We start from the raw sequence: 26,023 nt of genomic DNA, 5'->3' as shown, positions 1-26,023 counted from the left end.
GGAGTGAAGGGGAGCCTAAACATGTGAAGAAGCAGGGGGCTAAAAAAAAAAAAGAAAGAATGGAAGTAATAAATTAATTTCTTGTGGTAGAGAGACTCTGAGGTAATGTGCATGGCAGAAATTAGTATCATGAATTTTACAAGCAGGCCCACTGTTACTTAGCTAAAATAGTCATTACCACATTTATGCTTTATTAGTCTGCTCAGCTTACTTTTTGGGTAAGGAAGGGGGTGATGGTGTTACAGGCCCCGCATGGTTTTGTTAGTCTTCTGTGTACACTGTAAGCCTGTCTGTGTGGAAAAGTGAGATCTCACTGTTTGGTGTTTGTAAGGTGGGGTCTTAAGTGCTTCTCTTGGGGAGGGCTAATGAATGAGCTTCTCAGGCATCAGAATTTATGCAGCATGTGTTATTTGCTTGCTGTCAAAGTTGGGAATGGCAGCGGGGGAATGTTTGGGAGGTGGTGAAAACCCTCTGTGGATTTTCAGCTTTCATGGAACTGTTTGAGGAATATTTGTACCTGCTGTAATGTGTGTGTGCATGAACCTGATAAGCTGAGACAGACAAACAGAAGAAAAACAGTGATGAAGATGGCAGTTTCTGATCCATATTTTGCATTTTTTTGTGGGATGGGAAGAAAGATTAGGAGTCTACCAGAAAAATGTGTTAAAGTAAGTTGATTGTCACAGTGGGGGTGTTGCTGTGAAAAACACTGTTAAGGAGACTCTGACCTAGAAATTTGATAAGTAGGCAGTGTTGAAGACTGCTTGTAAATTGGTGACCTTGTCAGAACAGCAAGAAGAGGCAGATGTGTGGAAGAAGTATCACATTTGTATGCTCTTTTGATCTGTGAGGAGGAGCAGGGGAAGAAATATATACAAACATACACAGAGTCTTCTGGGAACAGGCACATGGTGCTAATCTTTAGGCTGTCATGTGCAGGGCAAGAAGGTGGCCTTTGATGAGCCCTGTGGATCCCTCCCAGCTCAGGGTATTCTGTGATTTCAATCAACAGAATATTGTCTGGTGGTGGAAAGTATGGAGAATATTCTAGAAGACAATTTTTTTGCTTATAGGAAACTTGAAATACTGGTGAATTATCCATCTTTGCTCACCAAGTATGGATGTGCCCACATACACTGGAGTTAAAAAAAGGACAACTGAAAGCAATACCAAAACTCAGCAACCCCAGTCCAGGGGTTTTTTTGTGTTGATAGTCCTACACTGTTTCAAATCCAGTGTAAGTTCACATGTTCTGCCTTAGTATTTTGAACACAGCCATTTGCAATTGCAATGTTGTTTGACTGGGAGGGAGGAAAGCCTTTGGCTCTGGCCACAGGGTTAAGAAATGGTTGAGGTGCCGGTAAACAGTGAAGTATGAAGTCCTTAAATACACGGCATGTGAGTGCTAAAAGCAGGAAAAAAAATCTGTCAGACGTGTGTCCTCAGTGTAAGTGAGCTGCCTGTCCGTGCAGTAGCTCTGTGGCCATCCCTCTGCTGTTTTCAAACCTCAGACTTCCGTAGCTGCCCAGTGAGTGGCGATAGAGCTCTTCTCGACATGCCCTGAAGTGCTGAAGGATTTCTGTTGGATGTAGACGCTGTCGGGTTTAAATTCTCAATGGTTTGTGGGTTTGTTTTTTTTTTCAGTTTTGCCAAATACAAGTTAATACTGCTTTCGCTTCTGATGTTTATTGCGCTAAAAGAGTAAAAATTTCCATCTTGATTGGGAAGATCATGTTTTCAGCTGGAACACTCCTACATTAGAGGTTCCTCTATGTTAAAAATAAAGATCTTTCACTTTGTCTCTTGGTGTCTAGATTAGACTGATTAATAGTATTTTGCTTTTTATTTCTCTTAGCTTTTGCAATAGGAAATTAAACAAGGACATGTCAAAGTGCAGTGACTAGACGCGGTAGTAGGCCAACTTTCATGGAACTGTTTACTTTTCTAGAGGGATTAATTTTTTAGAATTGCTTAATTTTCTAATCTATTGAAAATAGCTGAACTTTTCTGAAGGGTCATTTTTTCCACATTTTAGCAGCTGAGACATTTTTCTCTGATGTGAATGCCAGCATAACTCCCAGATGTGTAGTTAGTGATTTTTTAGCTATATACACTGTAATTGAGTTTGTTTTTCTCACTAGACATTGTAGGTTGTCAGACATTGAGGCACACACCTTTAAAAAGTATGCTTAGTGTAGTGGTAAGTCAAGTGTTTACTGAAAAAATATGTCTATCAGGTGGAGCAGATTTTAACAGTTGGATTTATTCCATTTAACAATGTGTTTTAGATTTAGATTATGGTAAGTACTTGATTAAAAATTAGTTATGAATGTGATAAAATTGTTTTTAGATTATATTAGTAACACATTTTGATGCAACTAAGATGGCAAAGGATAGACATCATGTTGAAATTGCTTTTGAAGTTTCAGTCAATAAAACTGATGTTACTTACATAATATTGTGTTAATAAAGAGGTTTCCCAGAAGATCTCAGCAGCTGTCTTTGGCAAAAACCTTTCATCAGTTTAATCAGCTGAGCTGCATTGTAAAATAGCCTAGAAAAAACAGGTTGTGTTAGTGAGAAGAGGGATCCAGGGAGAGCAGGTAGCATTTGTTTCAAGTTTTCTCCCCTAAACTCAATAGTAGTTTTTCCCGATGAAGTCATGAAAAGGTGAATAAGAGTCCTGTGTGGATATGTAGGTGAGCTCTTGACCAAATCCAGACCTAAAATGGAAATTTACAAGAGGTGAAGGCAGAGTTGTGTGACCCAGTCAGACCACAGAGACTTTGAGTATGCAGGGACAGGCATAAAGTTAGCAAAGCCAAAGTCTGTGTGGGGTTGAATCTCGGGGGGGATGTGAAGGGTAGCAAGAAGAAAAGCTTGTACAGGTGTATCAGCAACAGAAGGAAAATAAGGAAAAATTCGGGTCTTCTACTGAATGGAGTGGAGAATCTAGTGACAAAGAGAACAAGCTATTGCTGTCTGGTTTGCCTTGGTCCTTACTGTAAGTGTTGCCTTCAGGAACCCCAGGTCCAACTGACCACAGGGCAAGTCTGGCTCAAGGAAGACTTATCCTTTGTGAGCCCGACTAAAATGTTTAGATAAACCTGATGTATAGAAGTTCATGGTACCTGATAGGGTCTGTCTCAGAGTGCTGCAGGAGCTGGTTGATGTCATCACAAAAAATCTGCAACTGCACTTGAAAGGTTTTGAAAACAGGGCATAGTTCCTGGGAGCTGACATACTGATGGGGAATGGTGTGGTTTGTCCATCCGTATTGATACTGTGGACAGGAGTCTGAGCAACCTCTTCTAGCTGACCCTGCGTTGAGCAGCTCACTGGACTAGATGATCTCTAAGAGTTTCATTCCAGTTTTGGCCTTTTTGTGTGTCTATCCCATTAAAACTTCAGGCACATTTAGAATACAGAAGGTATTTCCCGTTCCTTTTAAGATTTTGATTCACTAGTACAGTTGTCTTTGGTGGAATACTTCAGGTGGGAAACAAATTTAAAAAACTGCATTGCCTTCTTACCATCTCTTCTAACTGGTCTCATTTAAAGCAAAGATGTGTTTTAAATTAAAAATAATTAAAAGGATTGATTCAGTACATAATCTAAAAGTCTATGAATTTTAGTGTCTGGCTTCAAGAATAAAGTCTAAATTTCTGTTAGGCAGCTGTATATTGGCAATGTTTACTCTTTCATAAGAGTAATCTAAAAACCCTACAGAGTTTGGATTTTTATGATTAAGTGTAGGAGAAATTGCTGGAAAATGCTTATAATGAAACCTGAAGTATGTAATAAGTAGTCATGCCTACTGTTCCTTGTAGGCTGAAAATAACTGTTTAGTATGAGTTTGGATATAATTTGCAAACCAGTTATAATTAGCTATTATATATAATGCTTACGTCCTTCAGAGTGAATTATCAATACCAGCATTCTGCAGACAAAATAAAAGTTTTAGCATCAGTAATTATTTGATTGAGAGTTTCCTTGGGTCAGTCATGCAAAAATGTAGAGAACATAAGTAGATTTCACACTGTAAGTAAAATTATACACTGCCAATAGGGACTTGATTAAAACCTCTCGTGAGTTCTAGTCAAAGTACCTGATCACTTTTTAAAGTTTTTCAGTGTTTAGCATTACTGTCTGTACTGTGCCTATGTAAAACTTCCGAACTGTTACGCTTCCTTGGGAGTGCTGTACACATCATACACTCACTAAAGAGACAAAGGGTGTGTAAGCTGGAAGTCCTGGGTGCAGAACACATGAGCTGAAACAGAAAAGATTGAGCAAGTATGGACTTTGTCCCTTTGTTTTTTGGAAAAAGCATGTTACAGCTTCTCTCTTATTAGTCAGAATGTATGGATTTTTTTTTCAGGCCTCATAACCTTTCTACAGAATTAAAAAACTGCAGAGAGTGTTTTGCAGTGTTTAAAACCCTCCTGTAAGCTGTTGTGTAAAGTAAAACATTCATTATTTTGTCTAAGTTAATTTTTATTGCTAGCTTTATTTTGTTCATCACTTACCAATAGAGTTGCTTCCTGGTGATGCATCTAGCTCGCCCCTTGCATTGAGAAGTAAGTTCTTTGCAGACTGCTTAAGTAGTTATTCTCGTTTAAGTTGTAATTTATCTTTAAATTAGCTATTTTTTTTTGTTCTGGGAAATGTTATTTTCCAACAGCTGGTTATTATTTGTCAAAGCAGGAGTTCAGTTATGAAATTGTTACTAATTTAGTGCAGATTTTTCTGAGAGTGAGTGCAAGAATTGTAGATTATTTAAGCTGTACCCAGAGTTTGAATAGTTTTGAGAGAATTTTTTGGTTAGAATTGTTGTTCCTTGAGGATATTGAAATGTGACACCATATGAGCCATCTGTATCTGAATGTGTGCATATTTCTGTATGTATGTATTTGTAAACAGAAGCAGAAGGAGGAATATTCATATGCCAGCTGTAGATTGTGGAATAATTTATGTATGTGTATAGATATATTTATATTCTTCTTCAGAGAAAACATAATTTAATTGGTGCCTGAGTATTATCCTGTATAATTTAGGCATGTATGTGTATAGATATATTTATATTCTTCTTCAGAGAAAACATAATTTAGTGCCTGTGTATCATCCTGTATAATTTAGGTAGTTGTTGTTGTCAGTTCTAGAATCAGTATTCATTCAAGGTCTCTTGACAGTGTGAGGAGAAAGAGGCACAGCCTGTGAGGTGACTGCAGGGTGGCTGCAGTCCTCCTGTAAACACCTCAGGTGAGATATCTAAACATAGGTGAGGGCATGAGAGGAATTGGGCCTATCAGTGCTTTTTTGGAGGTGAAGGAAGGGTAATTTGTGTTACCTGCCTGTGTATTTATGTCTAGAGAGTCTCTTCCTTCTGTGCATGAAATATAATTTACAGAATTTTATGAATGAAGTGCTGTGTTTTTCACTGGATATGTCCTATGCAGTGTTTTTTTAAGTAGACTCTTCAAAAAGATGTCTGTTTACTTAACATTTCCCTTAATATTTAAATACGTAGAGAATGTTCCTGGAACTGAAGAAGAATTTAAAAAAAAGGTTCTTAAGTGTTTCATCAGTATGTATTAATTTTTAATGTATATGTTAATGTCTCTGTGTAGAGTATTCATTTCTTACAGTTCCTGTTTTCTGTCCTGCCTCTATATGAATGAATACTTGTCTCAGATTTTTATATGCAGTAATCAATAGTTTCTAGAGTTTAACATTACTTGCTGGTCCTCTTGTTTTGTCCCATTCCTATCATACTTTCCAGACAACTTGCATTTATTACCCAGTAGGACAGTTTCATCCCAGAATATCTCTGTGGTACTTCTTAATTATATAATATACTAGACTGTAAATAAATAACATAAAAATATAAATATTGATATCACATTACTTATATTTTTGTTACATTATGATAATATTTTGCATTTAATTTTTATCACTCACTATCATAGCTATGCTTGAAAAATTAAAATATGTGAAAGTACATGGGCTGGCATATTTCTCGCCTTTTAAAGCATACAAAGGTGGAGTAATTGACTCTGCTACTTACTTAATTTTTCTGGCAGTCTGATTTTCCTTGAATCTGATGCTTGTATGCAAAGACCTGCCAGTCTTTGAGATATTTTGCCACATGAACATGTACAACCTTCTGCTGCATAGCAGGGACCGTTGAGTGCACCTAGCAGAGTGCTACTGGTGCATTATTTTTTTTTCTCCTCCCCAGTGCTGTGTTGAGGTGAAGTGCTTCAGTGTGAGTTTCTATCACAGTTGGCTTGATTTCTGAAACTTCATTCCTTTTCTTTTCCGGATATTACTGTGATAAACTGCCTGATACAGGGATTGTCTTTTAAAACAGGTGACATGGTGGCAGTATAGCCAGCACTACTGCCATCCTACAAAACTCAATTTCTGCAAGCAGGTCTGTATTGGTAGATGGCAACTAGAGGTTCATGTGAATTCTTGGATGCAAAAGTCTACCTGTCAGGTTAAAGAACATGCTTGAGCTTAGAGATTTTGCCTATAAATTCAGTTAGGAAGTCTAATGATGCAGCTTTTCAATGTAGGCAGTTCTATTATTTATATGCCTAGCATAATACAATTTAGCAAAACCTAGTACTTTGCATTAATAATCTAAGTAGTTTTTGTAGAGAAATACAAACTGGGGCCTTTTCCACATCCTTCATAGAGTCCTCTGTATTAATTATATCATGTATTACAACATGGGTACTGTAAAATGTGATCATATATATCTTTTTTTTAAGTGACAGTTTTGTTGTTTTGCTTTTTGCACAGATCTAGTGTTAAGTACACAAAATTCCTTTTACTTGAATAATGACACCTTTGTATTTAGAAATATTTTTTTCTATATTATTTCTCTTCATAGGGGAAGCAGTAAGGAAAAAAATCAAGTGATTTCCTAATTTAATAACTTGCTCTTCAAGTCTAGTTTTTGTTGCTGACAAAGATAATATCCCCCTTCACTGCCTTTGTTTTAATTGTCTCTGTCATTCATGGAATTTAATTTTGAAATAGTAATTTAGTATCTCTTGCCCAGTCACACTGAACATGATGTGTACCCGCCTTTGTTTTAATTGTCTCTGTCATTCATGGAATTTAATTTTGAAATAGTAATCTCTTGTCCAGTCACACTGAACATGATGTGTACCTATTGTCTGTATCTTCAAAAATTAAAATGTACTGATTTTAAGGGATTGTAATTGCCCATTTGCTTCAGTGTTTTTCTACAGAAGTAGGATATGGCAGTACTTCATTATAAGGTCTTGGTTCCTGTATATATGTCAGCTTGTCTTCTAGCTCCCTAAGTGGTGTCCTCCATATCCTGTGGCATGTTGTGAAAGTATCCTTAAACTGAAAAGGCTGCTTGGCAGTAAAGACTTAGAATAAAAACTTTGCCAACGTCTTGTTCAGCCAAGTCTTTTGAAGAGTTAACTCAAACAGCAAATGGGGAAAATTGAGAGTGGTGAATTCTCAGTTTACATTGCAGAAATATTTGATATTGTAGGACTGATGATTGTTAATGAGTTGACTTCATAACATCAACTACTACCACAAGAATAACTGCCTGGAAGGGTCCTATAAAGTAACATGTGGTCATCAAATTTATAGGAACTTAATTTATTACGTATATTGACTTCCTCTATTGTTTTTTTGTCCCATTTATTTATGTGGCAGTTAACAATGCAGTAATTTTGTAGACAGTTGTTAAAATATGTCAGGGCTGAGTTAACCGAAAGCTAGGTCTGGTGTGTGCATTTTCCCTAGCTGTGGTTGTTTGGAAGTACCTGGTCAAGAATTGCAGTTCTGCCAGTGGATAAACTGGTCTGAGTTGGGCATCCATGTGACCCAGTTCTCCTGCTCTTTAATTTCCACTACTTTGCCATGGTCTCATTTTTTTTTGTTTTGTTTTTACCCTGGGGGAAGCCAACTCAAAGTACCAGTTAGTCACAGCACTGCAGAGGAAGCCTGGCTGGAAAATAATCTCTTTCTGGTTGCTGCTTCAGATCTGGTTCATAAATGCTTTTGACAAAATAGCCAGAAAAAATGGGAGTGAGTGGCCAAACAGCAGGGGAAGAGGAGTTCTTTCATTTATGCTGTGTTGTTGTCTAGTTGTTGCCTGTGTTATGTTACTGTATTGCACATAAAATTTGAAATTGTTATCTGTGAATTTGTTTGCACTTGTAGTTGTTACACTTTTAAAATACTCATCTGTTTTCAAATTAGTCTTTTTGTCTCACTTCTCTTGTTAGGCTGTGAACAAACTACTTCTAAATAGTTCATAGGGACTTTACTAGCAGTTACTGTCTACAATTTTGCAGTACAAATGAAAGTAAAGTGTTTTGATGGGGGTGCATGCAGAGAGAGTCTTAACACCACAAAAATATTAAAATATGTTGTTAAGTACTTTTGGTAAATCATCTGACCCATATGAAATTGGTGATAAACCAATTGTGTATTTTTCTTAGTAGTCATTTGGGTGACCAGTACATTTGTCCTGATCTCAAAGAGAAGACTCAGTATTTATGGTATCATCCTCAGTTTCAAACTGTTGTGTTTAAATACTGAAATTCAGATGTTTTAGACAGGAACCATACCTTTCCACCTATGAATGCTGTCCAGAACACTTGTAAGCTACAGTGAAAGAGGTAATGTAAGCCTCCTCTCTTTCTTTTTGTGCCTTCTGAAAAACAGTCACAGAAATGTTGTTTTTATGAAGAACTGAAGTTTGCTATTTTGCAGTCAGTTCAAACTAATTAATACTTTTTACAGGCTACCATTCTTATCACAAATTGGATATATTTTCATGCCAGTCTCTGGAGTTTTACTGGCTCTAGCAACTAAATAACAGGTATTAAAGCAATATTTTGTCTTTGACCTGTCAGCTGGGAAGAGAAATCCAATGTAGTAGACCATGCATGGCTTAAGTGTTTTGTCTTCTGTAAAAACTAGGAAATTACATTTAAACAAAATGCAGTTCATCTTTGTGGGTTTTTTCAGCTACAGTCTTTGGATAAGAGATCTTGGCAGTGAATAATGGATTGTATTCAGCTGGCTCCACAGTCCTGTTTTTGCTGTTAAAAATAGGAGACACCTGTTAAATATGTTGAATAGCATAAACTTACTGAAAGGAGTCTGCAGCCTAGACTTCTCTGTAGTAAGCTGTCTGGAAGATTTAATACAAACTTTTCTTTTCCTGGGAATTGGCTCTTGTGACCATAAATTCACTTTCAGTGAATTTGGATGTTGACATAGATGTTTTTATATTGGTTTTATTCTAGGCTGTGAGTGAAAGTCATCTGTTTATCAGAAGGTTAACCTTTTCTGGTGTTGCTTACATAATTTATTTTCCTGGATATATTTGAAGTATTAGATATTTTAAAATAGATTTGTCATTCAGTTAAGTGTTTCAACTTCCAGTCCTCAAAGAGCATTTCTGATTCAAATTTGATTAATATTTACTGAGACCTCAAAAAGGACTTAAATAGGGGCTTGATAAAGAAAAGGTGTACATAAAGCATACTAGGGGTAAGATCACATGCTGAGATTGAAATGAAAATTTTCCAGTCCAGAAAATAAACTTTTGTTTTATTCAGTCCCTGCTACACCGTCTTTCTGTCTCTGTCAGATTAGAAAGATTTTTGCAGAGCTCTGAGTATGAAAGCGATAGGATGCTGTTGGCTAAAATGCATTTTTTATAATGCATTGAGTTTCATTACTATAACAACAGCTGTTTTGTTTGGTAAAGTAAGTCTCCTGTGTAATTCCAGTGTAGTTCTCCAAATGGAGAACTACACCGGGAGCTGCCTGGTATTTAAAACAAACTGTTGATTTGCTTCAAGGAGCAAAAACTTAAACTAGTGCAAAGCAGGGACAGGAAAGTAAACTGAGGTAGGTGAGAAGAGTGCAGAACAACTTTTAAGAACTTACCAGAAGGTTGCAGAGATGTTGGAAGACGCTTGCCTTTCAGATATCTGGCAGAATTCTGATACTTCTTGATATTGTGTGTGGAATTGAATAAATAAGGTTTCAGAAATTACTTATTTTTGTAACTGATTTCTTTTGTGATAAAAGAGGAGAGACTATTTTTCTCACTTTTGAAGTGAGGAGGGAATTGCAAGCAATATTGGAAAAAAATTTAGAAGTGCTGTTGGTATAAACAATAAAGGAAATTGATACTAAAATTGAATGATAATTAAAATGTCCTAATTAATTTACAAGCTGTAATAAAAACTAAGGAATTTTTATACAAATTAAGGGTATTATTACACTGAGCATTGTGTAAGTATGAAAAATCTGTAATCTGGCACTTTTTTTCTGCATAATTTATTGTTTTTTATTTAATTTAACTGATTGTGGGGTTGTCCAGGTTACTTACTTTTGGTCTTTATATTCTGATAATGAATTGAGACTGAGAGAGAAAAATTATAAATATTGAGGAAAACTGGGAAGAAACCACCAAGGTGAGGAGTTGTATGTCTAAGTTTAAAGAACATTCATTGGTGCTATTAGAGTTTGTAGAGCCATAAACTCAGGAAAAGAAATTGTAGAGGCAGACTTTTATAAGTCAGACTTAAGTATGTTCATTTTATCAGTGTAATCGACCTCAGGTGTAAAGAGAGAAGGTAGCAAAGAGTGTATGTTAAAGAGCATTTTTATAATTGAGACACAGGTGTGTACTCCAGAATGCAGGAGGCTATCAAGCTTTGCTTCCTTTTGGTGGGCTTGTTTCCCCCAGAAGAGATCTTCCAGTTTATAGATGCTTTACAGCCCTGTGCATTTTCACAACAATCTTGTGTCTGTTACCCTGTTTGCTTTCTTGAAAGTGTCTTGTGAATCTATTTGTGGTACTGTCTTTCAGAACTCAAAATATTCTTTGTAGATGTTTTCTGCTAGGTGTAGCATAGGATTTGAGTCATAAATTAAGACCAAGAGGGAGAATGAATTTTAGAATTCAGAAGCATGGGATAATATGAACAAGCCAGTGAAGTATTCCTGTCCAGTAGTCAGTGCAGATAAAAACATCTGATATATTAATCTTCTGTTGAATCTTTAATGTTTTATTTTGCATTGCATGCTGCACTATGGAAAAAATGTTGAAATAGATAGTTCCAAGAGTTCTTGCTGTTTCTCTTTGGACAGTGCAAAATGACAGTGCCAGACAAAACCATCAGCTTGAATGGTTCCTGTAAGGTTGCATTTCAGTAGAAACAGCATTGTAAGTGATTAGTCAGCTCTGTCATGGGTCTTGAAGCACAAATGTGACTCATTGGACCCTTTGTAGAACATTTTTGCTCCTTGCTGCTGCAGCGCTGGTAGTGAAAAGTTGCTGCCCTTCTTGCCACTTTCACATGGATGAGTTCTTAGTTATCGTGAGATTTAGAACTGTGATAGTTTCTTTAATTCTAGGTAGTGACACCCAGTCTTCATACAGTCTGTATATCTATGTATATCATGTCCTTGCAGATAGATTGTTCTGTTTATTAGACATATATATTTTACTTATTTCAGGAGACTTCATGACTATTGCTGGCTAGTACTTTATAGTCATTTAAAATCAATACTTTCTAGTAGTTTCAGCTGCGTGGGAGGTTTGTAGAGCACCTGCCTACTTAACTTAATGGAACTTTAATGACAAAATAAAACTGCCTTTCAAGTATGAAAATGCATTAGAGAAGTATACATTTCCCCATCTTTGTCTTTCTGTCTGTTTTTGTCTATAACTTTTGTCATTATTATTCATCAGCAAACATTGGAAAGAGGCTGTAAGTAATAGAAAGAAAGAAAATGAAGCAAAATTACACAGATAACAAAAGCATGTCAGCTAGATGAGATGGAATTGATCAGAATACAATGTGAGCAGACTGTTGGTTTCTTGAATCATGTCTCCCAAAATGTTTTGTCATGTTAATACCCTACTGTTGAGCATCATAATTTGGCAGTAAATAATTTTGAGAAAAATAGAGGAATGCTGGTATTTAAAGCCCAACATTTAAGGAATTCTTTTGTTCTATTGACTTAAAGCCTTAATTTCTATGCCAGATTTCTGAGAGCTGTTAGGATCATGATGTTAAGTAAGACAGAGGTGTCTGCTATCTGTGGACAAATAATTAAAAGCTTAAATAAATGTCTTCACAGCTAAGAGCAAAAGAGTTGACACCTATTATTTTGGCCTCTACTGGTGTGTGCCTAAAGGGTATCTGAACAAGTGATGCTCAAGAGCAGAATATTGCTTCAAAGGCAGCATAACAGTTTTTTCCTTCTGCTGCTTTCAGAGGAACTGCTGTTGAAAATATTTTGAGGAACTGAAGCTTTCTATTTAGAATTTCATTCCAGCAATAAAAATGTGATACTTCTCTGTGAATAGCTAAAATACTGCAGCTCTTTCAATGTCTGATACTTCATTTATATTAATTTGCATCTTCTGTTTAGAATACTGAAATGGTGTACTGATTTTACTGAAACAATACAATTAATTCTCGTTTGAAGCTTGCAGAGTTAGAATAGTCAGTTCTTACTGCTTAAATAATGAAAATAACAGGCTGAGATGTAATAAAAATTGATTTCCTTCTTGTATTTTCATGCTGCTCCTGTTTGTCTCTGTTCGTTTGGCTTCCTACAGAGCTCTCACCTGTAAAATGACTATCAAAACCCAATATTAATTACATTAAATTACAAGTCTGGTCTTAAACAAAGCACTCCACATGTTTGTAGATGATTGCAAAGGAGCTTTTAGACCCAGTAGAGGGATTCTTAGGTGTTGTATTTTTTACTAGTTGTGGTCTAATCTGATACTAATGTTGCACCTAAAATAATTTGAATCTGAATATTAACTATATGAATGTAATTAATATTTATCCTTTTTTATGTTGGTAAATGAACACTATTTTTACAACATACTAAATGTTCTTCTGTGTGAGAATATTTTTCAGTGGTATGGAATTGTCTTGACAATTGCTCTTCTGAAGCACTCTAATATGAGTCTAGTATGTGAATATAGCTGTTGTTTCCTCTGTATCAGCAAGGCAAGCACTGCCTTTCTAAATAAAAACAGGTATGTTACCTGACTTGCAGCTATAGATACTGGAAAAATACAGGTAAAAGGTTTGCCTGTCTGTAGAGAAGTTCTCAAATGTTGCTTGCTATCTGGTGGATTAAGAGATTTCATTCTGCATTTTGACACATCTTAGTGTTATATTTTGTAATTGACAGTTTAGTATTAATAGAATATAGGTAGAAATAGATTATTTCTTTTGACTCTTTCTGAAGGTCAAACATTGATCCATACTGCACCTTCAAATTTTCCATGGTAAAAACCTAAATACTCCTCACCGCAGTCTGTCTGTTAATATTTCTATTGTTAATCAGGTATGCATTCAGTGACAGTAGTCACTTCTGATGGAAAACTTGTGGTTTCCATGACAAAACTAAGCCATCAAAACCACTATGTAACTGAAAGAAGTGTAATTTCTTGGATTTCCTTTCCTCCAGTCCGAATAACGCTCTGGTGTCTGAGTTACCAGCTTGTAGCAAGATCTTGAGATATTAGGTATTCTCACTTAAAAAATTATTCTCACAATACTGAGTTCTCAGGACTACTGCAAATGATTAGCAGTGTATTTTTAGCCCTCCTGACAGTCAGCATGATGTAATCTTGTTGCAGGTAAGTAAATTCCTCTGTGTTTTATAAGTTTTCTATTAAAGCCATATTTTTGGAGAAAAATATGAAGTAACAGTGCCAAGTCCAGAGAGGATCTGCAGCAAGGCCAGAAACAAAGCTGCAGAATGTCCAGTATCTAGAATTTTGCATGTGATTGGTGTCTTTTAACTAAGATTTTGTTCAGTAATATGCAACTTACTTGTTCTGTTTCCCTGATTAAAAAGGGTTTTTTAAAAGAAAAACATGTGCTTTGAACTTGCTTGTTAACCAACTCTATAATTCTCTTCAGTCAGAGCTTAAGTAATGATATCATTTTTGAAGACTAGAGACAAGTGTAGGCACATGCATCTGTGCTTCCCAAAGCCTCCCTTGGGCTCAGAGCCCTGAAATTGCACACACTGATGGCCCAGGAATGAAAATTTGCATTTGTGTTGCAAATTTTCTTGTCTGCTTACAGATAAATGAGGTATCTGTGTGGGGTGGAACATGAAACAGTGATTGACAGGTTATAAAGAATTGGGTAAAGTAAGTCAAAGGCAGCAGAGCCCTCAGCTCACAATTCAGTATAAAATGTACTTGTGAAAGACAGGTTTGCTCACTCCCCATTTCCTCTGTATTTGTTGCTTTAATTATTTACTGCAATGTACTCCATTCCTGTGTCTCAAAAAAAGGTGATTGTGAAAAAGTAGTGAGTTTTTTTTTAATTCTTTTTTCATATAATATGTGAGGAAATTAAATGTTATTCCTGTGAGAGAGGCTGTCTGTCAGAGATGGTACCAGAATCCTGATTCTGTGGCTTTTGCTTTAGGATACTTGATTTTCTATTTGAACTTGTTTATCTTTCTCCAGTATTGTATTTCATAGTTTTTCTTTGACAAATGTGGTTTCAAAACTGTATTTGCCTAATAGATACAATGACAGAAACTAGCCATATTTACATTTGTGGCTGGAATTAAAATTAGGAAACTGGTGAATGGAGCTTACATGAAAAATTTGGTTTTGTAGTTCATTGTCATGATAGATGGTAATTACTTTTGGCACATGATGAAATGGTAATTCCCATCTGTTCTTCTGTGGAAGTTGTTGGGAGAGGGGTGTCTTTGAAATACTTGTGCAGCTATTTAATTTTATGGTATGTTCAGCTGATTAGCATGTAACAGATCTGTGTGTTCACTGTATAAACCAGATGTATTTTCACTTTGTGCACTACGAGTGTCCAAGTGTCAATGTTCAGATTTTGAGTGGTCTAATATGTGCAAGAATAGTAACTGATATGTAAGATTTGAAATTATGTACCTCAGGTATGTTCATGCTGTTTTGCCCCACTGTCAGTTCAGAAGAGTTTGTCTTCTCAGAGGGTGGCTGCACTGAGTTTGTTATGTCTTCTTTATGTGGGGTAAGACCCACGTGTATGGTCAGGTGCCATTGAGGAATTGCCATGCACCTCTTGTGTAGCCACAGCTAATTGAGACTGTTAAATTAAAACATTTTCTTGAAAGGTCTAGTGGATATTAAACCAGCTGGTTTTTTTCATACATGATCAGAAGTGACCTTTGACACTTTACCACAGAATAGTCATGTTTTTGTGCTGCAGTGATTACGTTTCACCAATAGTTGTCAGAATTGTCTGACAAAAAATTGGGAAGTTGCTAAAAATTCAGATGAGCATTTTAAACACATGAAGTGAGATAGTAAGATGTACCAATCCTACAAACTGTTAGCAGACTATATGTGCTGTGGACATCAATTTTCTGTGGCATTTTAAACACATGAAGTGAGATAGTAAGGTGTACCAATCCTACAACTGTTATCAGACTATATGTGCTGTGAACATCAATTTTCTGTATGTGTTTAAGCAAACAACTTCTTGTTGCTTATTTACGAACTTTCTTCTGCAAATGCTTCTACTAAGTGCTGTACATCTCCCTCCTCACCCCCAGCAGAAGTACTTTACTGTGAAAACCTGGCTGTGTTAGAGAAGTCTGAAGGTGTTAAAACATGTTAAACAAAAAAATCCATGTTACATTCATTCTCCTTTTTCCCTCTTAGTTTCTTCATTTACCTGTTGTTTATATCTTTCCTCCCAGAGTCTAGGCCTGCATCATCTCCCAGCTTAAAAAGGGAAGTTCATTCCTGTAATCAACTTCTGCTTTAATTTTCATTTCTCGTTGTATGTGGTCTGTATAATTACTGACTAGTGTTCTTTTCCTCTGGTTTCCAACAAATTCAGAATTTGACCCTGCTGCACTAGGCTAAAATTGTTCTGTTGCTGGTGGCCACAGACTGTTCATGCTCCCCCTCTGTGATAGAAATCCTTGACAATTAGGCATATTCTTTTTAAAATTCACTGTCCCTTTCTTAGCTTTTTCTGTGTTTTTCCTCATTATTCTGTAACATTTGGTTGTGGGAGTATCCATCTAAGTCTAAAAGAAATCCCATGACTTATGTTTCTTCATGTCTTCTCCTGACACTGTACTCCTGTCCTCTGCCTCTCCCCTACACATGTGTCTCATTTTGTCTGAATTTGTTACCATCTCCTCTTTATACTGGATTTGCAGATATTTTCAGTGTCATTCTGATTATGTCCTGTTTCACGCTGTTCCTGAGACATCAGACTGTAGCAACTCTGAGAGTAAAAATATAGAACTCTAAATCCTGCATGAGCTGTGGTGCTGCTTTTAGCATTTTATGTATGTGATTCAAAATTGATCTCTTTGTAATCTGAATATTAGGTTTTTTACCAAGAAGCCTCAAACATTTTTTAAAATTTGTTTTAATGATCTATTTAAGAGTTCAAGAGATCCTGTTTTCCCAGGAATGGTGTTGAAAAGTGTAGTGTAAGCACGAGATGTTTGTTTCAAAAGTTTGGCAAGCTGTAAAAAAAGGTGCCAAGTTTCTGCAGCTCCCGGATGGTCAGGAGCACATCTGAGGAGAACAGTTTCAGTACTTTAGAGGAGCCATGTGATTTTGTAGGCTGTTAAATAAAAAACGTCTAAAAATTCTTTTGTCCTGAAGCCATTCCAGATATACCCATTTGTCAATAATTTATTTACTTTTACAGCTTTGCAGGGAAGAAGAGAAAATGCTAATTAAATTCTGATTGTAACTGTATAATAAATTTTTGTAGTGAAGTATACTACTTGGCTGAAATCACTGTTGATAGATAAGTATGCTGTATCTGTGTACTCACAGAACTAGAATTCTACATTTCAAAATATTATAGTCTTACCTTAAAAATGCTATGTATTGCTGTTTAGGTGCTTAGTTGTAATGAACATACACATAAAAGTTTTAATTTTTCTGGAAATACTGTTTTCATAACCTATTAAAAACAGGTTATGTCCATTATTAGTATTCAGTGACTTTAGTGCTACAATAGATGAATTTTTATAGCTGTTCCAGAGATCTAAAAATTAATGGATCTATTTTTTTGTCAGTATATATTTTGTTTAAAATTGGTTTTCATTTAGCCAAGCGATAATAATATCATAAATCATGTATCAGTGGTTTTTGCTGATATCTTAGTGTCATACAATCCTAGTGAACTTGAGATTTTTCTACTCTGGCTCCTGCTTGAAGCAGGATCAACTACAGTGAGTTGCTCGGGATGTTGTGAGTTGAGTTTTGGGTCTCTCCAGTGATGGAGATATACTTAAACAGAATTTTCTGTGCTTCAGTTTGTATTGCTTCTTGTCCTGTCAGCGGGCACGACTGAGAAGAGTCTGATTCCACCTTCAAAACTCCCTGTCACACTTCCAATTGGGTAATTTTGCACCATGGTAAGATTCCTTTGAGCCTTCCCTTCTCCAGGCTGCACATTCCTTTCTCTTAGCCTTCCCTTACATGACAGATGCTACAAGCCCTAAGAGATGTCATTTTATATGAAAGCTTTCCTTTTCAAAACTACTTCCCCTCACAATGCTAAAGTGCAGTAGTAAAGCTGTATAGTTCAGCTCAAAAAAGTTCCTGAGAAACGGGAAAATTATCTATTTTTAAAATTATTTATTTCGCCACACTACCCCCATGTTAACTCCCTTCTTATTTCAGTCAAGGTTTATGTTTTCATAAAGCAGTTACTGGAACACTGACTTTATAATCTTAGCTTATATCCCTAGGAATCTTTTTCAGTATGGTGGTCAATATTTAATATAATCTTTCATATAATCTGTTCCTTCAGAAGAATGAGGTAGAACATTCTTTGAGTAATGGACTACCTTTTAATAAAGAAGTTTTCCTAAATTTTCATTTCTAGAGCAAGCAGCAGTGGCTCATTTTTGCTTAGTAAGGACAGTATCCTTAGTTCCTCCTGGAGAAACATATTTTTTCCTGAGTATTTAAAAGAATAGAACAGACATGTTTTATCAGACCTTCTAAAGGAAGTAAGTGCACTGAAGAGAAGACAATTTCACAGGCCTGTGGGTGCCTGCAGACTGTAAGCTGATAGTCAGCAGTCCTGTGTAGGTGGAACCTTCCCTTCACCCGCCCTCTTCTGTTGTGTTCTTAGTCTGGGAAGTAATTTTGGCATTCTGTTGTTCCTTCTCTTGGATCACGCTTTCTGAGGCTCTCAGGCAGAGTTACATGATTTACTGTTCACACACAGAACACACATAGCTTAGTATTTCTGTGAATGTACTACTTTTTCTCCCTTGTCCATCTTTATTCTCTTGGCAGACTGTGGGCAAACCAGCAGCAAAACCCAGCAGGATTTGATCCTTCTTTCAGAGTTAGCACGTTGTTGTTTTGACTTTTATCACATTCACATTAGTGCTTTGAGCAATTTTGTTACCTTCATAGAAGTAAAAGTGAAAGGTTCCTGAAATGCAGCTTCTTTTCTTACGTCTTTTTACTTGCAGAATGCCAGTGATGGTCCTTCATCTCTGGTTACTGATGTTATTACTGTAATTTCTCTGTTCTCCAGAACTTTTTTTTAACTAAACTTTTTTGCTGTACTCACAGTATCGTACCTTCTGCATGGCCAGGACACTGTCTAACTGAGCTGAGGACCCTTATTAATGTAGGCTCTATTTGCAAATCTGTGTTAGTCTTGAACTAAACTATAATCTTTTGTCCAAAAAGTGATCCCCACTAAGTAAATAGCAGCATAACGCTTCTAACTGAAGCATGTAGAAAATGTTGTGATATTTTCTTTAGGGTGAAAACCTGCCCATGGAGCATGAACTGAGATGAAAAATGTGCAGCTGGTGCCTGAACTTTGAGGAAATGTGAAAATTTATTGAAACATCATTTGCTTAGCATTCAAATATCACACTTATTAGTGTTATTTGCAAACTAATAATACCTGAATCATAGTGAGAGTTTGACTTCAGTTGCATTGCTTTTCCAGCCTCTTTTTCTATTCTGAATTGATTCAGTTTCTGAAGTTTTATGTGACTGCTCTGGCAAACCTGCAGCTGTAATACAACACAGAGGACTAAAAACTGGGGAAAGGAAAGGGAAGGAACAATGGGGAGTAGGGGAAGATAAAAACGGTTTCATATGAAGGGCATGTGCAAATTGCTGTAGTTTTACCTATACGATATTAAAATTGAAGCCTATCTCCCAAGAGTAACTGTTTTCATACCTTTGCAGTGTAGTTAATATAAATGCAGGCATTCCCACACAGTTCCATAACAAATGTGGATTTTGAAGTTTCAGAGAGCATGTGATAACCCCACAGATTCATTAATGTTGATGAAAGGCCACCTTTATTGCTGAAAGACTGTAATTGCATCACACTGTTCTTTTACAGTTCTTCATTGTGGTTGAAGTTTTACCTCTTTGTTCAAGACAAAAAACTACTTTTTATTGGTTTTAGTCAACTCTTCTGTTTTGTTAATTCTCCTAGGAAAGAGCAACATGGTGTATGCTTTCCCAAAGAGTGATTTCAGTATAGCTGTTTACTTTCCACTTTCTTCTTATAGTTGTATACCAAAGTTGTTTATATGTCTTTAGAGTCTTACATTATCTTACAGTACAGAAATGTAGGCTTTTTGGAATGAAAAGAAGTTTTAAATTATGACTGTATCATGGCATGTTGAGTTCAGAATATATTTTTTTAAGCCTGGCTAAGGGTGATTTTGACAGTGAGGGAAATTGGACTCAGTTCAGAATTTCTAGTTTTAAGTCATTAAGCTTTGCCTCAGCTTTCCGATGTTGCCTTGTAAATTCACTTGAGGTCAGTTCTGCAGTAATACTTAGCATCCGTTGGATCAGAACAAAAATACCCAGTTCCTGAAAACAGTTCTTATGGGCAAGTAATTAGAAAAGTAATTAATACTAATCATATGCCATGGTACTTTCTTTAGGACAATGTCAGGTTATAAAAAGAAATATCCAGTCGCTTTAAATATGTTGACATTGTAATATTGTTTTAACTACAGGTACAGAGAGGCTCTTGTCAAGTGGGATGAAGCACTTCAGTTAACTCCAGAGGATGCTACACTTTATGAGATGAAATCACAGGTAAAGCATGACAATTCTATGCCAGTTTAGAAATTGGAAGAGAAAACATTGTGCTTGTGAACAGGTACTGTGCAACATTTTTAGTTGTTGTGCACAGGAACTGCAACATGATTTAGCTATTTCATTTTTACCAACTAAGAGTGTGTCTTTTAACAGAGATTGGAATAATGCTATTATCCCAGCAAGTCACAGTAAACACCTTTGTTGGGTTAGAATTGGGATGCTACATTGCAGAGAAAAAAATTATGTTGGAGGGATCAAGGAGAGCCTTTGTGTGATACATTAGCAAGTCTGACCACTAAAAATTTGCTTGCTCTTTCTAAAGATTTGGCTTAATCTATCTACTGTCAATATTAAACATGGGTACTGTGTGCAAATGGTTTGCCTCAATCTGGTTTTGTATTAAGTGTTACGTAGATAAATCAGTCATGAAAAAGACTTCATAATATCTCCTCTAAACCTGCCCTCTTTCAGTTTGAAGCTGTTCCCCCTTTCCTATCATTACCTGCCCTTGTGAAAAGTCCCACTCCAGCTTTCTTGTGACTCCCATAGGAACCCTCCAGATTCTAGGAAGCATCTCAGCAGGCCGTATAACTGTGCCTATTGAGTTTCAGCAAGTGATCTTGAAAAATGAAATTGTTTGACGAAGAGAGGAAAAGAGAAAAAAGAAATTGCTGAATATATTATGTAACTTTTAGGAAGTTTGCTATGCTGTTTAGTTTTTAAATCTTTGTTGTTACTCTAATTCTTTTATTGTGTAGAAGCCCCAATCAAGACCCTAGCACCCCTACTTCCCCAGAAAAGAAGCCAAAAAAACCCAAACCCCAAGAACCAGTGCTGGTGCTTTTCCAGGGTGTGGTGGCTGCTTTTTCTAATGGATATTACCACCTTTGCTCCTTACAGGCATCTTGTCTGTTGAAGAAAGTTTCATTCTGCAAAAGAATTGCTAGAATAATCATGACTTCATTTCAGGACAATGAATACTGAAGGATGCTTTTGTTTTATTTAGCTGCAGAAGGTTTAGATCTTACCAGGTTATGCATTTGGTTTGAGACATTCTTATGGCTTAAAGATTTTTCTTTAAATTGTTTTGGGAGAAGTGTGTTGTTGTCTTTCCATAAGAGTTAGTGTAAGTGAAAGATATGTCTAGCCTAGTGGACTGGCTGGAAAAGAGTTGCACAACTGGCACGAGCAGGTTGCAATACTACTCTCCTGATCCTTTCCCCAGGCTCCAACAAGCTTTGGCCTGGGACTTCTGTGTGTTTAGAAGTGCTTGAAAGATTTTTCTTCAACAAATTTGTTTCAATGCTTTCTGTTCCCTTGTAAATTTCTAGTATCTGCAGAGCTATGTATTAAGGAATTTCAAATCCTGAGTATGCATTATTGGAAAACAGGATAATAAAATTCTGCTTTAATTAGCAGCACTCCAGATTGCTGCTAATGTTAAAGGATGTTAACTTATATATCAATTCCTTTATAAAGGAATTGATATGTAAGTTAAGTAAAGAAGGTCTTCACGTCTGCTAAGATGTGAAGATGGTATTGGTAAATTTTATTATCATAAAGATTTAACTTTGCTTTGAATAAAACAGAAAGCTGTGAAAAAAATTTCAGGACAGTTCTGCTGCTCAGCCAGACAAATTGCTTAACAGCTCCCTTGTAACTGTTTTTATTATGGCCTTATGTGAATGCAAGAATTTAAGATAGATCCCCAAAAGCATTCTATTTAATTGAAATTACACCAAAAGGAAGTATTTTCACACTGAAAATAGCAGGAGAACCGTGAAGTGTCTAAGCTTACCTGCATTGGAGCTATGATGCAGTGAATTATCCAAAGAGGTGCTTACTGCAATGTGCTTTAATCTGTGCTCCAGATAATAATACTGAGGGGCTGTTGGTTACTTGGCTCCCCAGTCCCTGTATTTCAGAAAAATGGCAAAGGTGAGTTAAAGACACACAGCTTTTCTGCTGACCAAGAGGAACTGAGAAACAGCTGTGTTACTCTCATTCATCTTGTGAATTATCTGTTCTTGTCTAATGATATGAGTGGACAATAATGAAAGCTGAAAAAAATGCTGAAGAAGCCCAGGCCTCTCTTATGTCATGCCTGTGCTTTCTTTCTGTGCACCATTTCTTTTTGATTTCACTTTCTTGTATTGTGTAACACTTGTTACACTGTGAGTGAGAACACAAGAAAAGCTTGTGTACAAAATATACATTTATAAAACTATTGCTTGAATCTTTCAATAAAACATATAATGTTTCAATTGGTAACGTCTCTTTGATACATGCAAATAATTATTGCAGATATTTTTTTGCAGTATGACTTATGCTTACTGGAAGCTGTTTAGTAGAATGTGTAATTTGATACCTTTGTACTTCTAAAAGCACTGGTGTGAGCTGTAGAAATCCACTTTTGCCAAAGTAAAAATACGTAATTCATTCAAAAAATATTGTGGCCAATTTTAAGAGATACTGTCTCAGAGCTGACTGTGTTATTCCAGTCCAGCATACCAGCACAAATACTGAGCTATTACAGTGTAGCTCAGTGAAAATATTTTGGAGGAACTGTATGGCAGCTTCAGAAAGGCCTTGACCAGCACTGGGTCTATAAAAATTCCCCTGTCTTGATATATGTGTCACATACTAGAGGAGGAGATTCGTGTTAGGAATGGCTTTGTGCTGTATGCAAGGATTTTTTATGGACTGTACTAATTTTCTATCAGTGAGAGAAATGTTTGTTCATTAAGAAAATCTGTTGGGGAATTAACATTGGAGGATGAAGTGGGGTTTTTTTGCACAGGCTTGAGTATCTGTCTTATACCCTTACATTTATTAGGATCACCTTACGTTGGGTTACATAGTAACTTCTTAATTCTTTAGTATTTCCTTTCTCAACAGCTAACATAACATTTTCAATGCTGCATTGTTTAATATGCAGCTCAGATAAATATGATAATGGCACTGTAGGAATCTGTAAATATTTGTGGTAAGTTCTTGAAGATCTGTATTTTAACAGATTAGGACAAATGTCTTTCAGTACTTTGGAAGAGCAGAAATAGTGTTTAAAGTTCCTAGTTGTCAAAGTTATTTGAACTAAGTGTATTTCCAGAAAATCACATGGGAACTGTGGAATTGTTCAGTTGCTTCAAAAAACATAGAATTTGATGAGATTTTTTTTTTCTGTTGCTCTCGACTACTCTTTGATCCATTTAAAAGCAGATTTTTATGGCTTTTGAGATGTTAGGGGTCCACTTTTCTTTGCGTGCAAATCTGCCAGTATACATACTTGATACTTCTTCACCAGGCGAAGCTGCTTCTCCATTGCAAGAACAATGACTGGAAAGTAAATTTTAAGCACGTTCATTTCTGCATTTTTGTTGAAAAACAAAAATCTTTAAAAAAGACCCAAGAACAGAAGCCTAATATAAGTAATATTGTAAGTATATTCAAAGGAATATATAAATTCTGCCTATATAATAGTGCAGCCCCTAAGACTGCTTGAAATTAATTGTGGGCTGAATTTCTGAAATATTGACTGGATTATTTTGTTACTGCTTTGAATTACAAAGTTGGAGGAGCAGACTTTGACATACTCTCTGATTTTTTATCTTAATGTTTGGTGACTCGACCGTGTGGGACATTTTTGGATAAAGGGGGATATCAAAGGACTTGATACATTGTGATGTTATATAACAAACTGTCTTGAAAGCCAGACTTGCTGCTATTCAGTACTACTCCTGAGAATTCACCTGGTTCATGTTGCTTATCTCGTGACACTTATACCTCACATCTCAGATAACTGTGCAACTATGACAGAATTTTTAAAGTAAACTATACAGGTTTTTATATGTATTTTTAGAAACAAGTAAATTCAAATGTAAACCATCAGGTTAAGTTCCTTTTTGTAATTTTTTTAATGTTTGGTCATCAGCTGTGTGAAAATCTATTTTCCTTCAATGCTGCATCTTCAATTTGCATTCATTGAACCAGGACCAGGCTTTCAGATATATGTCACTTCTTTGTTTTTATATATGAAACCCATAATCTTCAAATCATTCAATATCTCCTCTTCTAGAGGCTTTCTTAATGTTGAACCCAGTGAAGAAATAATATCAACTTCTATCTCTCTTCCTACTTAAGAAATTACAAGGTTTCTAAGACATGACCAGACTTAGAACCCCATGTTTAGATTATAATGACTCTGCTAGTAAGTGCTGATTATTTAAAATTTGTTTTTCTTAAATTGGGCTGTGTACAGAGAAGAGTGAACTGTCAGAAAATTAGCGTGAACTCCAGAAATCTAAATTGCAGTAAAGCGTTTCTGTATGGTGCAATTGTTTTAGAGCAAGGATAAATCTAAACTACTTATGGGTAGAATGAATTTTATTAATCTGTATTTTGAAATGGGTTACTGGATGGAAAAAGGAATTGGGTCATTTTCACTGGACATGGAATGTATCTATATATAGTGATTCAGCCTCAATCTGCTGAGCTCATTTGAAACCAGAACTTACTCAGATTCATAACACTTCCAAAATGTTGTGGGCAGAACTTGATGGGTCACTCTGCTGCCTGGATTTCTAATACTTGGTCAGTGTCCTGATGAGAGTTGCTGTGTTTAATTGGTTTTTTGCCCTGAGTTCTTCCAATTCTTCTAATCTCTCGTGTATGAATTTTTTTAAAGATCTGTTAAATTAAGTTATTATAGGACATGGATGTTTTTGTTTTAAAGCATGTAATAAGGATAAATTTCTTTGAGTAAAACAAGTCCTGAAAATCCCCTTACTGAATATCTTTATAAGACATTTTCCTCCAGTCACTTTTGACACATACATGTGTGTATGTGTGTATGCGCAGTGAGAGTCTTGAGATGTTGCTTCTGCTTCATAATTTTTTTCCTAATTTTTGGATTAGTTTTAATAATGTTTTCTAATAAGAGTATGTATAGTATACTATACATATGTATCACTAGAGATACACACATCACTTTACATGTACACTATATATATATTATGAGTGTGTGTGTGTATATGTATATACATATACCTGATGTGGCTGCACGCTGAGCATGTGACAGGTACACTGTGTGACAAGGAGGGCTACAGCAGATGTGGTTCCTGTTTGTCTTTGTCTTGCCCATGTGTCTGTACCCCAGAAGGACTGAGCACCACTTGTGAAGTCTGTGCACAGGAAATCTTTGTGCTGGCAGTGTTTTTTATTCCTTGTTCAGTGTGGTTTTTCTGGTGTGGGGTAGCTGCTTTGCTGGTTCAGTGTCCAGGTAGAATACAGAGGTCTTTTATTCAAGTGATAATGATATACAGGTAGAGTAACCCAAGACAAGGCTGCACACATTCATGTATGCCATTGAAGGTTCATTTTGATGACCTCTTCACCTGAATAAAAAGTGTAGGAAAATAGTGTGCATTAATAAGTATATTCATTATACTGACTGACAAGTGTAGCTGAGTCATTTTATTAATAACTAAAAAAACTACCTGTGTTGGATAAAAATGCATATACATTCAAATGTATGTTTGCTTGAATGTACTTTGAGAATCTAATGCCAAAGTTATTAGGAGCAAAGCAATTACTATATGATCTGGAAGAGCATTTTTAAAGCAACTGTTTATGCTGATGCATATATTTATGACAATAGTAATAAATAAATGAAAGTGGAATAACTGCCTTTTTTAGTAAAGTAATGATTCAATAAACAAACCAGTAAAATTCATTAAGCAGTACAAAAGATTTCCTAAGCACTTACACAGATGTTTTGTAATTAGTTTGCAGTAGAAAGTAGTGGTAGGAAATACAGAGTACTGGGGATGAATAAAAATGTTCCTGTGAATGTATACTTGGATTTAT

At 36.0% G+C, this 26,023-nt stretch overlaps 1 protein-coding gene across 3 annotated transcripts in view; it reads left to right on the top strand.

Moving 5' to 3' along the window:
* Positions 1-26,023, top strand: part of TTC33 (tetratricopeptide repeat domain 33) — a 44,542-nt gene that overhangs the window by 4,779 nt on the left and 13,740 nt on the right. For all 3 annotated transcript variants that reach the window (XM_039709781.1, XM_039709779.1, XM_039709780.1), the window contains exon 3: positions 20,074-20,155. In XM_039709781.1, the coding sequence (XP_039565715.1) occupies positions 20,074-20,155 (82 nt within the window). The remainder of the gene's footprint in view (positions 1-20,073; positions 20,156-26,023) is intronic.

This window comes from Passer montanus, unplaced genomic scaffold (genome assembly GCF_014805655.1).
Source record: "Passer montanus isolate IOZ18808 unplaced genomic scaffold, ASM1480565v1 scaffold22, whole genome shotgun sequence".
NCBI lineage: Eukaryota > Metazoa > Chordata > Aves > Passeriformes > Passeridae > Passer > Passer montanus.
Note: the sequence above shows the minus strand (reverse complement) of the source record. Positions and strands in the feature narration are given on the sequence as shown.